The following is a 14,644-nucleotide window of genomic DNA, read 5'->3' as shown; positions in this document are numbered from 1 at the left end:
AACAGCAGCTGCCTTCTAGAGTGGTCTTCTCCCTCAGCCATCACCCCCAAGAACTGCCAAAAAAGCCTTCCTTAATCCCAGCTGCAGCGTAAGACTCATTCTTACAAAACCCAGCATGCTTCCTCATGCCCTGTGTCACCAAAACCAAGTTGCCTAGCTCAAAATCCCAACACTCCCATCTGAGCCACCTCCACTGAGCCCTCAAACAACATTCCCTAGCGTTAGGATGGTTTGGAGATATGTGTCCCATGCTTGAACTGGCCCTCATTTCTTTCTCATTCTACCCACAGAAGGTGGGGATGGCAGAAGTCAAGCCCATTTTCCAGATGAGAAAACTAAGGCTCAGATAATTATTTTGCTTCCAAGTTCTTTTCATCCAGAAAGAATACAAGCACTGTGGTATCAGAAGATGTTCTCTCTGAAGGGGACCGTACCGCTTCACTTTCCTCTCTGTCCCCATCAGCTCTTTGAATGGTGGTTTCCACTCACTGGTGTACACTGGTTATAAAGGTTTCTCTGTAACACTCTGGTACTTCTCTGCAGCTGTAGAAGTTGCCATGTGGAGCAGCTATTAAGAACAGACATTTGGGGCTGGGCGCAGTGGCTCACGCCTGTAATCCCAACACTTTGGGAGGCCAAGGTGGGTGGATCACGAGGTCAAGAGATCGAGACCATCCTGGTCAACATGGTGAAACCCCATCTCTACTAAAAATACAAAAAATTAGCTGGGCATGGTGGCGCGTGCCTGTAATCCCAGCTACTCGGGAGGCTGAGGCAGGAGAATTGCCTGAACCCAGGAGGCGGAGGTTGCGGTGAGCCGAGATCGCGCCATTGCACTCCAGCCTGGGTAACAAGAGGGAAACTCCGTCTCAAAAAAAAAAAAAAAAAAAAAAAAGAACAGACATTTGTGTCCCAGCTTTTCCTTGAGCCACTTCAGCCTCAGTTTCCACACTTGGGAAAAGGAGCTAATAACTGAGAAATACATGACACGCATAGCCTCAGGCTGGGCTCTGGTAGAGGTCCCATACTGAGGGCCTTCATTATCTGATTCAAATATATTTATGTAATTTTTCCTCATTCTACTACAAACTACATGAGGGCAGGGTGTGATGATTTCTTGACCCTGTCTCTTCAGCATCTAGCTAAGTGTCTGGCACACAGCAGATGTTGAACATGTATTTGTGGCTTAGTGGAAGCTTCTACAAGCAGGCGCTGAGCTCTTCTTGGCATGCTAAAGACAGCTGCTCGGTCTCTGTCACTCTGGGGCTCTCTTTCCTTCTCCAGCAAAGATGCCTCTGAGGCCTCTGCAGACTCTATGGCAGGGGCCAGTGTCACAAGCTCATTCACCACTTCTCTTGGGAGAGAGATCCGCCTCCTTTGGAAGCCAGCACAAAGCTTCTGATAGGCCCTTCAGCTCTGTCCCTTTTCAGGAAGTCTCAGCATGGTTCCTCTGTAGAGCAGGCTGTCTGTCCTGCCTCTGGCTTTGGGAGGTGGACTTGTGTGGAAAAGGACTGGGAGGCAAATAACTCTGCCTGGAAACCCAGCAAGGCACTGCCACAACCTGCATACCTGTGTGTGTGTGTATGTGTATGTGTGTGTGTGTGCACATGTGCACATACAGTCATGTTCCTATATGCTAGGAACAGGTCTGTTTTTGCATGTTTACATAGATACAGTGCATGGGAAAGTGATTTAAAAAGTCCTTCCACACCATAATTCGAAAACATCAGGGCTTTAGGATTCTAAGATTCACATTTCTGTGGTTCTGTGCCTCTCACCAGCCAGAATTCTAAGACTTGGAGATTCAGAGGTCCTACAATGCTGAGATGCCATTCGCAGTATGTGTGTGTGTGTGTGTGTGTGTGTGCGCGCGCATGTGTGTGTGTGTGTCTGGAGCCTGTGGGTGGAAAGCCCGCTCTGCAGTTTCCTGCCTGACTGTTTTCTTTCTTGAGGCTTGAGATATCAATCAGCTTAGGTTGCTAAGTGTCTTAGCAATATGTCTGGAATTCCACCCTGACATGGGCAGGCCTAGGTTATAAAGAGCTTCTGAACGCAGGGCAGCTGGGGGGCAGGGTAGTGGGGAGGAGGGAAGGGGGAAAAGACAGAGGTCTTGGGAAGTAAGTGGGATTGCTTTGGGGATGGCAGACAAAGGCCTCAGCGAATGCCCTCTAAAATTCTTGGATAAGGGCCAGAAGCAGTGGCAGCCACAGAAGGAATGTGGGGATCCCAGCAGGGAGGGGATGGAAAGACACCTCACAAGTCTTTGTGCCCCACCACTCTTTCCACACTAATCAAATGGCCCAGCAGGTATAGTGAAGGGGGCACTCGGTTAGAATACAAGAGAAGTAGCTATAATCCTGGCTCTGTGCAAACACACATGTATCTCAATAGCTTGGACAAGTTATTTAATTTCTTTTGACCTTTGTTTCCTTTCTAGAAAGTGTGCAGAATTACAGTCCAACTCCTGAGGCTTGGGCTACCTCTCACCAGCCACTCCCAGATATTGGGTTCCCTGGTCATGACCATGGCCTCTCAGAATCGGACCCTTCCCTGCAGAACCACCTGCTTCCAAACTGATCCCCTGCCAACTTATACCCACAGCCACTGAGCTGGCTGTGGGCTATGCCACAGGGTGCCTGCTCCTTCCAAGGGGTCTGATTTGGATGCTGGTTTCTACGGATGGGTGGTGTACCCCATCTCTAAATCTTCTTCATATTTTGCCCTCTGCCATCATGTTCCCCATCTCTTCAAACCCCGCTTCCCAGGTATAGAATAGAAGTGAAGACTAACATGTTTTCCCAGAAGACAGAATGCCAGGGTTCAAATCCCAACCTGCCCCTACTTGGCTACGTGACTCTAAGCTGGTTACTTAGCCTCTCTTTGCTTTTTTTTTTTTTTTGAGACAGAGTCTCAGTCTCTTGCCCAGGCTGGAGTGCAGTGGCATGATCTCGGTTCAACGCAACCTTTGTCTTCTGGATTCATGGGATTCCCCTGCCTCAGCCTCCCGAGTAGCTGGGATTTCAGGCATGCACCACCACGCCCAGCTACTTTTTTGTATTTTTAATAGAGACGAGGTTTCACCATGTTGGCCAGGCTGGTCTGGAACTCCTGACCTCAAGTGTTCCGCCCATCTCATCCTCTCCAAGTGCTGGGATTACAGGCGTGAGCCACTGCGCCCAGCCACAGTTGCCTGACCTTCCTGAACCCAAGTTTTCTCATCTGTAAAATGGGAGAAATAATAATTGCCACCTCATAGAGCCCTTGGGACAGTCTCTGGCACATGGTGTCAGTAGGAGCAGTTATTATCTTTTTTTTTATTTTCCCCTTCTTCAGTGAGTCACTTCAAAATGTGGGGCTCCAGACCAGACATGGGCCAATCAAAAGAATTCTGCAAAGGGACTGGGCACGGTGGCTCACACCTGTAATCCCAGCACTTTAGGAGGCCAAGGCGGGTGGATCAGAAGGTCAGGAGATCGAGACCATCCTGGTCAACATGGTAAAACCCCATCTCTACTAAAATACAAAAAACTAGCCAGATGTGGTGGCACACGACTGTAGTCCCAGCTACTCAGGAGGCTGAGGCAGGAGAATCGCTTGAACCTGGGAGGCAGAGGTTTCAGTAAGCCAAGATTGAGCCACTATACTCCAGCCTGGCGACAGACTAAGACTCTGTCTCAAAAAATAAATAAATAAATAAAAGAATTCTGCAAAGGGAAAGGATATTCCAACCAGAATTACATCAGCAACATGTACAAGAATGGTTCACCTTTGGCAACATCTCAGAGGGGCTAGAGACCAAAGAGGTGAGAGACCAGAGAGAGGGCATCCAGGGCCCACTGACCTCTGAACTCGAGCGGCTTCTCTGTCTCCCGCAGCCAGCTGTGCTGCTGTCCTACCCACGACCCTCCCTTACCTCCAGAATTTGTCTCCAGCAAAGATGTATGTCTTCTTGTTCTTGCTCCAGTTAAAGGCAGCATCCACTCTCTGGACATCAGGGGGCAGTCCCAAGCTGGTCAGCGGCTTGGGATACCCTCGCTCCAGGGTGCTGGCTGAGTAGATCCAGTATTCATTCCCTGGGGTGGAAGCAAAGGGTGTGTTGGCTGGCGCTGACATGCCCTAGGCCAGCCTGCTCCTACCATCATCTGCCTGTCAGCGGGCCCCACTGTGGCCATTCCCAACAGAGTACAGCTTCCCGCTCACTCCTGGGTGCACTGCCCAGAGTCAGGGCTCACACAGAGGGCTTTGGAAGTCAGTTACAGGAGGTGCCTGGCCAAGGACGTGAATTGGGAATACATCCAGCTCACACTCTGCTCATCAAGTCTTGCACTCTAAGGGCTGTGCCTGCCATGAAGAGGTACCTTTTGCTAATTTGCAAAAAGATGCCCTAGGAGCCAGCAGTTGTCCTGGCCAGGACCCGTGATTACAGTGGGTGAAGGAGATGGGAGCCAGGTGGTGGGGACGGTAATTACCCACAGTCTTGGCTGAGCCTTTATCTTCTCTAGGATCCCACCTCAGACCAGGGCAGGGGCCTCCTAAGTCTTTCTTCACCCTCTCATGGCAGCCCAGCCGTCTGTCTCCCTGAGTAGTTTGTGAGCAACGTGAGGGCGGAGACTGTATCCCCAGGGTCTGGCAAAGCCCAGCGCATGGAAATGCTCCAATAAACATTAAATGAGCAGGGCTTCCCAAATCTCAGCCATACAGACCTCGCCTTGATGATTTCCGCCACTTCTAGGGGCTCCTTGTACTATTATTTCCTTAACATTCTGCTTTCAGTGAATTCATTTTGAAATCTTTAAAAACAAATTTATTAAAAAATATTTTTTGACTGTTGAAATATCAGTGACTGAGTAATCCGTTTCTGTCCTGATTTGGAACTCCACCCTATTATAACTAACTACCTCTGTTAAAATAACTTTATGTTTAAAAGTAAAAATAAAAACAAATCTTTAAAAAAAAATTCTAACTAAAACTGCTACCTGCCAAAGGATGTAGCACTACAAAGGGGTTAGGGACACACCAGCACTAAACTGAGACTTTTTTCCTTCTAGAAAAAAAACGAAAAGGATTGAAAAGAATTAAGGGAAAATGAAAATTGTACTCTGTGGGTTAATGCTATCTGATGTCAGGTGTTGGAACCAATCTCCCAGATGAGTTGCATGCTTTAGAAATGATGTTGAAAGAATGAATCCATAAAGGAGAGGGAGCGCCCACGGGTGCATAGGAACTGTGGTTTGGGAGACGGAGTGAGCCTGGACCATGCAGGAGCCCCGGCGCAGAGCCCTGTGGAGCTGAGGGCCAAGGAAGGATGCTTCCCACACACCTGCAAAGAACACAGTCTTCTCTTCCTGTGGGGCCTCGTATACAGCATCAATCTTTTCCGGGAGCTCAGGCCAGAATGTGGCCACCAGCAGGGGCCCCGTGGGCTTGTCACGTGGTGTCACAGTCCGCCAAATGAACCTGGGGGGAGGGCAGGGGGACACAGGAAACCACATCTTTAGTCACCCTGCAGCTGGAACCACACACACCCCCCGAAACCCACCCAGAAACATTCCAGAGATGATTCCATGATGGGAGTGGGAGGCAAGATTAAAGGAAGGTTGGAGAAGGACTGGAGAACAGGCAGAGCTTCTGTCTGCAATCTGCCGGAGCTGAGAAACATCCGCTCACCTTGTTTTGTTCTCTCCCTCTACCTCCTCCAGGAAGCCTTCCCTGACTACGTCTGTCCCTACTGTGTTTTCCTTCCTCTAAGCCTCTCAAACTCATCAACTGAGTGCCCAGAACAGTAGTGTCTGTTTGTCTTCTCTGTCCTATTTGATTAGAAGTCAATTGGGGCAGGAGTTGATGACACTCAAGTACTTCCTGAATTAAAATGAAATGAATTTGTGTACTTTGTCAAGAGTAAGAGTTATCATTTATTGAGGTCCTACTAAGTGCCATGCGCTTTATGTGCCTTGTAATTTAATCCTCACAATCTTAAATGACAGTAGGCACTCTGGATGGTCTACCTAGCATTAATTATCTATTTCCCCACCATCCCTCCTCATAAAACTTCCACATTTATGATCCAGCTTTCACCTCCTTGGACCCTGTGTCCCCAACCCCTATTCTAGTAGTAGATACTGATTGGTCCAAGCCACTGGCTCTCAAAGTGCAGTCTCCCTACCAGCGTCACCTGAGAACTCATTAGAAATGCAAATGATTGGGTCCTTCCAGAGATCTACAGATAAAAATCTCTGGGCTTGGGGCCCAGAATCTGTGTTTTAACAAGGCTTCTAAATGATTCTAATGCATGTCAAAGTTTAAGAACTACTGGTCTAAGGCAATCAGAATTTAGCATTCCCTGGCATTGTTACTGATTCAGCAGTTGCAATGTGACTTACAGTGGTGTAAGACAGAACACATTGACTTGTATTTCACATCTAGGGGTCTCTGTGTGTGTATCTGTGGGTGTCACTTTCTCTCTCACTTGCTAGGAGAGGGCAGGGATTAGAGCCCCAGTTGCCACTAGGAGCCTTCTTGTGACCATGAGGAGGAACCAGCCTTAGGGTGAAGTCAGTGCAGAGGCTGGCAGTGGACAAAGATATCAAGTCATTGACCCTCTCTCTGCCCCTGCAGGCAGCTCTACCCCTGGACTTTGTACCATATGAAAGCAATTTCTCTCTACTGTTTAGGCTGGATTGAGTTTGCAGAGGGATCTTCTCCGTTATTTGCAGCAAAACATCCTAACATGAGAAGGTGTCACAATTTTTGTTTGGCAAATGAAGTTCAGAGAGGTTGAGATTCAAATTACTTAGTTATTACTACATCAACAACTAAGTAAATGAGGTATTACTAAGGTTCAAGTCCAGATCTGGCTCAAAATCTGAGTTTAATCACCCTGCAATACTGTCCTTCATGACCCCCACCCTCACCAGTGCCTAGCAACAATTTTTGCTTGTGGTTGATGCTTAATATTTACTGGTTAATCAGATAAGCCCATTAAACACTTATCAAATTCCTTTTGAAAGAAACTGTGATGTAGCAGGCCAGGGGTGGCTCCAGCCTGGGTCTAGACTCTGCATCCTTTCCTAGGCCTCACACATCTGAGATCTGCGCGTGTGGTCAGGGCTTTCTTAGCAGGAGGAGCTCCAGATGAAGGACGATGCCAGATCCTTACAGTGAGGACTGCAGAGCAGCACTGACATCTGCTATTATGTACCCTTGGGGATCCGAAGCCTGATGGGACCTGATTTCTCTGCATTCCAAGTCTCGTCTCTTATTGCATTCTTGCCATCTCCCCACTGGCCAGCAGACTCTGTGAAGGGCAGGGCATCTGCATCCCAGAATCTGGCCCAGTGCCTAGAGTAGAGGAAGCCCTTCCTGAAAGTTTGTGGAACATCTTCTAGCCTCACCAGACTCTCCCAGGCTAACCCAGAAACTTCACATGTCTATGGTTTGGCTCTGCAGGTCCCTCCTTCTCAAAGATCCTCCTAACTTATCACCCCCATCAGATTCTTGCTTCTCCGTTAAAGGCTCTGCTCAAATGCTACCACATCTGTGAAAACTTCCATGACTGGATGTGCCCACAAAAGCACCTAATATCTCTGTGATCACTTTTCTTTCATCCCGCCATGTCAGTTCTCTATGCCTATTTCTCAAACTGGACTTGTGATGCACAAACTTTAATGTGCATCAGAATCACCAGGGGAATTTGCTAAAATGCATATTCCGGGGGCCTATCCCCAGAGATTCCAGTCAGGAGGGTCTAAAGCTGGGGCAGAAACCCACCTTTTAATACTCACCCTTTACCACACTGTAGGTGGCTCTGTTTTAGGAAGCTCATTTGCCTGTTTTTGAGAATGCTGATCTAGATATTAAGCAGTCCCCCACCCCACTGCCCCAATAACATCATTCTTCCTCCTCCAGCTACTAAAGCCTAGCAAAGTATATGGCACAGTAGATGCCAAATAACTATGTGTCAATAATAATAGCTAATATGAATAGTCTGTGTCTCCATGTCAGGCATTGTCTTTGTTCTCAGCACTAAGTTCATCTAATCCTTACAACAGCCCTATGAGATATGTTGGAATACCAGCCCCATTTTATAAATGAGGAAACCAAGGCACAAAGAAGATACTTAATTAACTTGCCTATGATTATATAAACAGTAAGTAGCAGGTAAAAAATTCTAACCCAGACAATCTGGCTTCAGAGTCCATTTTCTCAACTACTACACTCTATGAATGAATGAATGATGAATAATGAATAATGGATGGTGGGATCATAAGTAATGGATAATAGCTGACTGGCTGGCTGGACGACGGATGGAAAGATATGGGGATGGATGGATGGATGGATGGATGGACGGGTAGATGGATGGATGGATGATAGAAGAATAGAAGGATGGACCCTTTAATGAGTCCTAGACACTGCCTGCCATTCTCCAGGGAACAAGGGCATCAGGGTAAATCTCAGCCTTTAGTCAACTGAGTGGTGATCTTTACAGCATGAAGAATACCACCTTTTTCTACCCTTCAGTCACTCACCACCCATACACAGAGCAATTTGGCCATTTGAGGTCAATGCCATTCTAGAAGAAGGCCTGTGGTAGACTGAATTATTGTTCCCAATTCTTCCCTCTATTCCTATTTTAGAATTATGCATTTATGTGCATTTCCATGTGACTTTGTAGTACCACCCTCTAGATTAGGTGTTGGGATTGGCCATGTGATTTATTTCAGGCAGTGGAATATTCTCAGACAAGACGTGTGTGAACGCTTTAAATGTGCTTATGTAGTTCAGTTTGGCCTCTTGCACCCTGTCATCTGCCATGAGTAGCTGCTAATCCCATGAGAACAACAGGCAGAGCACACCTGAACCCAATTGTACCTGGAAGCCAAGACACCTAGTAGACCCGCAGACTATGAGAGAACAAACAAAATGCTTGGGTGCAAATCCACTAAAATCTGGAGGTTGTCTGACACACAGCGGAAACTGCCAAATACAGGTCATTCTGTGAAGTGCTTGGTGGGTTCTTCAGCAAAGATGGATGGAAAAGAATAATGGTATAGGCGCAGAGGACAGGAGACAAGGAGGACAAGGAGCAAGCTCCTGCACTCACCGGTCCTTGAAGAAGAAGATCTCACCACGGATCTGAGCGATGCCATCAAAGACGATGTCCTGTGTGCAGATCTCAGGAGTGACAGGTCCCAGCGTGGGGGTGGGGCCGGTGCCAAGGTCAATGTCAGGAGAGACCCCTGGGGAGGGCACCTGACCTTAGACTCTCCGCAGCTGCAAAGGTTCTCCCCACCAGGCTGAGCCCCCCTGGGGTGCCCAGCCAACCTGCTAAGCGTCAGAAGAAATAGTCTTCTGGCCTTAGTGTAAGCTCCATGAGATAACAAGAAGATGCTTAGACTTGGGGCACCCCGGGGCCCTTTGAACTTGACATATGGTTTTTACTGACATCACCCAAACCAGTCCTCTCTATATTCCTGGGAGTGGGGTATCATTATTGCACCATTCCACAGGCGAGGAAACTGAGGCCTAGAAAAGTTAAGTGGCTTCCCCAAACTTTCAAACCCAAAACTCGGATTCTTACACCCACAAGTCAGGGTAGTCAGGGAACCATTGATTTGTCCAGCATTGAGAGTGTGGCACTCTTCGTGATAAGCGATCATTTCAGAGATGAGGAAACTGAGTCCAAAGAGGTATAAAGACCTGGACAATCTCTTGCAGCTGGTGAGAGGCAGAGGCCACATTTGAACCCAGCACTTCTCACAGCAGACCTGGGCTCCTTCCTGAGTCTAGTGGTTCCCAAACATCGTCACTCAAGCACCATTTTCACTATTTTGGCCTGGCTCAGATATCACGAAGACCATTAAATATTTAATTTATGTTTAAAATGGACTGACTTTTTAAACTCTAGCCTCACTGTAAGCACTAACAATAAATAAATCATTGGCTTAAGGCACTGGTTGTTCTGCTTCTATTACATACTAAAATCAAAGCTTATTATGAAAACTAGAAACTTCCACCCCCGTATTGTTAAGGTCATTTCACATGATGGAAAATTCTTTCCTGTACTTGGCAACTCTCCTGGATTCTGAACTCCACTGGGTTGCTCAAACCTGTGTAACCTTGCACCAGGTGACCTTACTCACCTGGAAAATGGGAGAGACCCAGAAATGGAGAACCAAGAGGGACACTGATATTAGCATTGTTTGGATAGGGAAGGGTTAACTGAATATCCCCTTGGAGAGCTGCTCTGACTTTCCAGGACCAGGTCAACACTCCTGCTTCCTGCCCTCTTCTCCAGCAGTTCTGGCTGGATGAGATCTTGCTGGTCCCATCCCCTGGGCCTCCATCCCAGGCTACATTACCACCCCAGCCCCCTCTGAGGTTTACCGTAGAGCTCCTGAATGCCCTTGATGTCATCCTGGGACAGGCGGAAGTTCTTGGTGTAGGTGTAAATGGGCGCCATCAGGGCTCCAGGGTCCTTGGAGTGCTCCAGCCCCATGGCGTGGCCAAACTCGTGGGCAGCCACGAGGAACAGGCTGTACCCTGAGGGTTGCAGGGAGGGGAGAGGGTTGAAAGGCAGGAAGAGAGATGAAAGAGAAGTCAGGACCTGATCCAGTGAGGCAGACTTTTAAGGACACAAAAATCCTGCTTCCTGGTTTTTTGTGTCTCTCTAAAAGATGAGGGAACAACCTCGCTCCTCAGGCTCTCTGAAGAGGTAAGAGAATGGGGATCAGCTGGCCCCATATTACCACTGTTTCTGCCCAAGCAAAAGCAGTATAAACTACTCCCACTTAGCGTGGTTGCCCAGGCTGAGCCACAGCCAGTGAGCAAAACCCGTCACACCTGTCACACAGCAGGGTGTCACATCCTGTTATGGTTAAATAAGTCCCCACCAGAAAAGATTTGCCCAAGTCTTAACCCTAGGGACCTGTGAATGGAATCTTATATGGAAATAGGGTCTTTGCACATGTTATTAAGATGCAAGTTACAATGAGGTCAGATTGGACTAGAGTGGGCCCTTAATCGAATATGGCTTGTGAGCTTCTAAGAGGAGAGACAGGCAGAGGGGGAAGAAGGCCATGTCATGACAGAGGCAGAGACTGGAGGAACGCATCCTTCAGAGGGAACATGGCCCTACTGACACCCTGATTTTAGACTTCCAGCCTCCAGAAACATGAAAGAATACATTGGGTTTGTTTCAAGTCATCAGTTGTGGCACTTTGTCGTGGCAACCCTAGGAGACAATAATATCCACCCTGGGTGAGCCACTGAGCTCTGGATCCTTGAACCACTCAGCAAGATGGAGAATCCCAACTTTAGGTAGAAGGTTGGTAAAATCAGAATGTGCCCTAGGAAGGAATTTAGCAGGGGATAAGAAAACCTCCTTTGGCCAGCCTCTGTCCACTGACATGGGCCAAGTTTCATCTCATGATGATGAAAAAGAATAAAAGTAACATAAAGACAGGCTGGCCTAATTCTGACTGGCCCTGGACCTGCCCACTGACCTGGCCATTGTGAGCCATCAGGGAGCTCTAAGCCCTGTAACCCTGGGCCCTGGAGTCTGGAGTGGGCACAGGGCCCTAAACACCCTGCTCAGCACGTAGCACACAGTAAGGTCACAAGCTGTCTCCTGGTCACTCTCTCCCCTGAGCTTGTGAGTCCTAGGGGGCAGAGAGCTGTCCCAGCCAGCTGCATCCTCAGCAACACCCTGCTCAGCACGTAGCACACAGTAAGGTCACAAGCTGTCTCCTGGTCACTCTCTCCCCTGAGCTTGTGAGTCCTAGGGGGCAGAGAGCTGTCCCAGCCAGCTGCATCCTCAGCACCCAGGACTGATGAGGACCCACCATGTAAACCCTGGTAACAGATGGTGCTGACTGATGGGGAGAGAGGGCTCTGAGGGCTCCCCCAGGGCTGCATGGACTGCGGGGTCAGATCAAGCATGAGGCTGTTGCTTTTTTCCTTTCTTTTGCTGCCCACCAGCTCCTTGAAGGCCCCTCTTTGTGCAGTGGGAAGGTCTCTTAGAAGAATCGTCTCTCTGGTAACCTGTGCTCAGGACTCAGACATTTCTTGGTAGTCACAACCCTGCCTGGAGGGTGACTAAAGGGGAAGGGAAGAGCAGTGACCCCTCAGGAGGGCTGGTTCTTACCCGGGAGGCAGGTAGCAGCATCTGGTCTACCAGGGTCTTGTCTTGGAGGCTGTGCCTCCACGTGGATGGGCAGGACCTAAACAGGGACCTTGGCTCCACCAGAGATGGGCATTAGCTCAGCCCAGGTGGGCGGGTCTGGGAGGGACCACAGTGTCCCTATGAGGGCAGGTGAGTGTCTGGGGGCAGTGTCTATGCTTGAAGTGGGTGAGGTCTCAGGGAGGTTTTTGGCGCAGGTTTAGGGGCGAGGGCAATGTCCAGGGTCTCTGTCCAATGGCCAGAGCCTCGTACCTTGGTCGGGGCAGAAGCCCCACTTGCGGTCGTCGTCGTAGCTGGCTGTGGTTGCACACCACATCTTTCCATCACTGCGGCCGGCGCTGGTGCAGCTCTCATACTTATTGCCCAGGAAGGTGAAGGGGAAGACACAGGGGGCACCTTCTGAGTTCCCACCAACAGTGGACATGGCTGTGGGGTTAGGGATATGGGTCAAGGAGCAGCAAAGAGTCTGAGGTTACCCAGGAAGCAGTGGCATGAAAGTGACCTTAACAAACCACACTTAAGGTAGACTCAGTCCCAGGCCCTGTATCTGTAGAGTCATCTCACCCTGCCCCTGGCAACAGCCCTGTGCAGGAGGGACCGAATGGCACCCGCAGTTTCATGGATGGGAAACTGGAGATCAGAGAGATGATGAAATTTCCCTGAGCCAACACTGCTAGGAAGTATCAGAGCTGCAATTCAAACCCAGGCAGCCAGGTTTCAGAGTTCTAATGAGCCTCCCATGGAGGGGGCAGATGGGCTAGGGGCAAAGGGGGTTGGATGAAGCTGATAGCACCAGCACATGCCCCTCAGTGGTGAGTCCTCTGGGCAGGGCTCTGCAGAGACCAACCTCTGTGTCTGCTGCACAAAGCAGGCACTCAGTAAACACCTGTTGGAGGAAGAGAAGAAGGAAAGGAGGGAGGGATGGAGAGAAGGAGGAAAGGAGGGGAATAGGAAGGAAAGCAGGGAGCTCTTAATGAAAAACAGACTAAAAGGAGGAGATACAGACCAGGAGCAACAGGGAAGAGAGACTGCAAGGTCAGAGAGGAGGAGAGAGAAGCATCTGTCAGAGATCCCGAGAGAAAAGGGATGCAGCTCGGTCACAGGGTCCTGAGTAGGCCTGACATTTAGTTGTCACCAATTCAGCTGTTGACTCCCACTGTCTGTTCTGATTTCAATGCCCAGGCCACACCAGGTGTCACATATCCTGACTAGCTGCACGGATGTCCTGGGTGTAGGTCATTCGCACAGATGCCTTAGCACCCCTGTCTTGGGGAAAGGAGGTTGGCACAGGGAGTCTTGTGGGTTTTTCATCAGACAGCCGGCGCTGGGCCTTGATGGAGGGAGAGGCAGTGGCACCCACCAGTCTCAGGGCAGAAGCCATACTTCTTGTCACGGTCGTAGTCCTCAGTGGTGCCGCACCAGCGGTAGCCATCCGTGCGGCCCTCAGTGGTGCAGCTGTTATACGATGTGCCCTGGAAACGGAATGGGAACTTGCAGGGCTGTCCTTCAGCGTTGCCACCCATGGTGAACAGGGCTAGGGGTGGGGGAGAGAGAGACGGATGTGAATGAGAGATGCCTCCATTGGCATAGGGCTGGCTGGCTGCCCACCTGCTGGTTCACACCAGAGAAGTTGGTGCATTGTTAAAATATTAAGACAACATCTCTACTGGTTGGTAAGGAGCTGCTTCTCTGAGCTCCCAGAGAGAATCCCTGCTTCCTCAGTTAATCCAATCCCTCCCCTGGGACTTTATGGACCACCCAATGACAAAATGGTTGACACCTGGTAAATGCGTACACAACAAGGGCTTCTAGAACCCTGCCTCAGCCCCAAGGTCACTGTCCACTCTACCTGGTCCATGCTATATCATGCAAATTTCACGTAATAATGATATATGACATGAATATGTCAGTCATGGCAGGCAGGACCACAAGAGTCTCTCTCCATTTGATAGATGGAGAAATCAAGGCTAAGACAAAGCTGGTTCTCTAACTGCTCAGGGTCACACAAATGAAAGAAGTGAGTGAAGGTTGGAACTAAAAACTATAAAAACACATGAATCTCAATCTCTCTTGCTCAGTCTCTCTGTCACTCTCAGGCATGTATGTGTGTGTGTGCACACACATGCACAGAAAGAAAGCTTTACCTCCTGTCAGCCCCAGGCCCCTTCCTGGATGGCCTTGTTGCAGTCCCTGTAGGAGGGAGAGAAAGAGAGAAGAGGAGGAGGGAGGGAGAAGGAGGTGGTGCCTTCAGGTACCTTTTACTAAACACTCTGGGCTCTTACTTTGACATCCTTAAGACAGGGGCCATGGCTGAAGAGCTGGGGGAGGGAGCGGGGTTCAGAGCCTGGCCTGTCTGTCTTGGATTCTCCCCCTCCTCCCCTCATCCACCCAAAGCTAAAAAATGGTGTGTCTCTGGAATTGCCAACCAGCAAAACCACAAGTCAGTAACAAGGACCATCTGTGCAC

General features: G+C 49.2%; 1 protein-coding gene across 3 annotated transcripts in view; it reads right to left on the bottom strand.

Moving 5' to 3' along the window:
- Nucleotides 1–14,644, bottom strand: part of MMP2 (matrix metallopeptidase 2) — a 43,622-nt gene that overhangs the window by 4,208 nt on the left and 24,770 nt on the right. For all 3 annotated transcript variants that reach the window (XM_012447939.2, XM_012447938.2, XM_064383074.1), the window contains exons 6-11: nucleotides 13,539–13,712; nucleotides 12,431–12,604; nucleotides 10,384–10,539; nucleotides 9,101–9,236; nucleotides 5,321–5,457; nucleotides 3,914–4,073 (exon numbers count right to left, since the gene is read on the bottom strand). In XM_012447939.2, the coding sequence (XP_012303362.1) occupies nucleotides 3,914–4,073; nucleotides 5,321–5,457; nucleotides 9,101–9,236; nucleotides 10,384–10,539; nucleotides 12,431–12,604; nucleotides 13,539–13,712 (937 nt within the window). The remainder of the gene's footprint in view (nucleotides 1–3,913; nucleotides 4,074–5,320; nucleotides 5,458–9,100; nucleotides 9,237–10,383; nucleotides 10,540–12,430; nucleotides 12,605–13,538; nucleotides 13,713–14,644) is intronic.

The sequence above is a fragment of the Aotus nancymaae genome, unplaced genomic scaffold (genome assembly GCF_030222135.1).
Source record: "Aotus nancymaae isolate 86718 unplaced genomic scaffold, 86718_ANA_hifiasm-v0.15.2.pri h1tg000030l, whole genome shotgun sequence".
Lineage (NCBI taxonomy): Eukaryota > Metazoa > Chordata > Mammalia > Primates > Aotidae > Aotus > Aotus nancymaae.
This window is presented reverse-complemented; position numbering and strand designations above follow the sequence as displayed.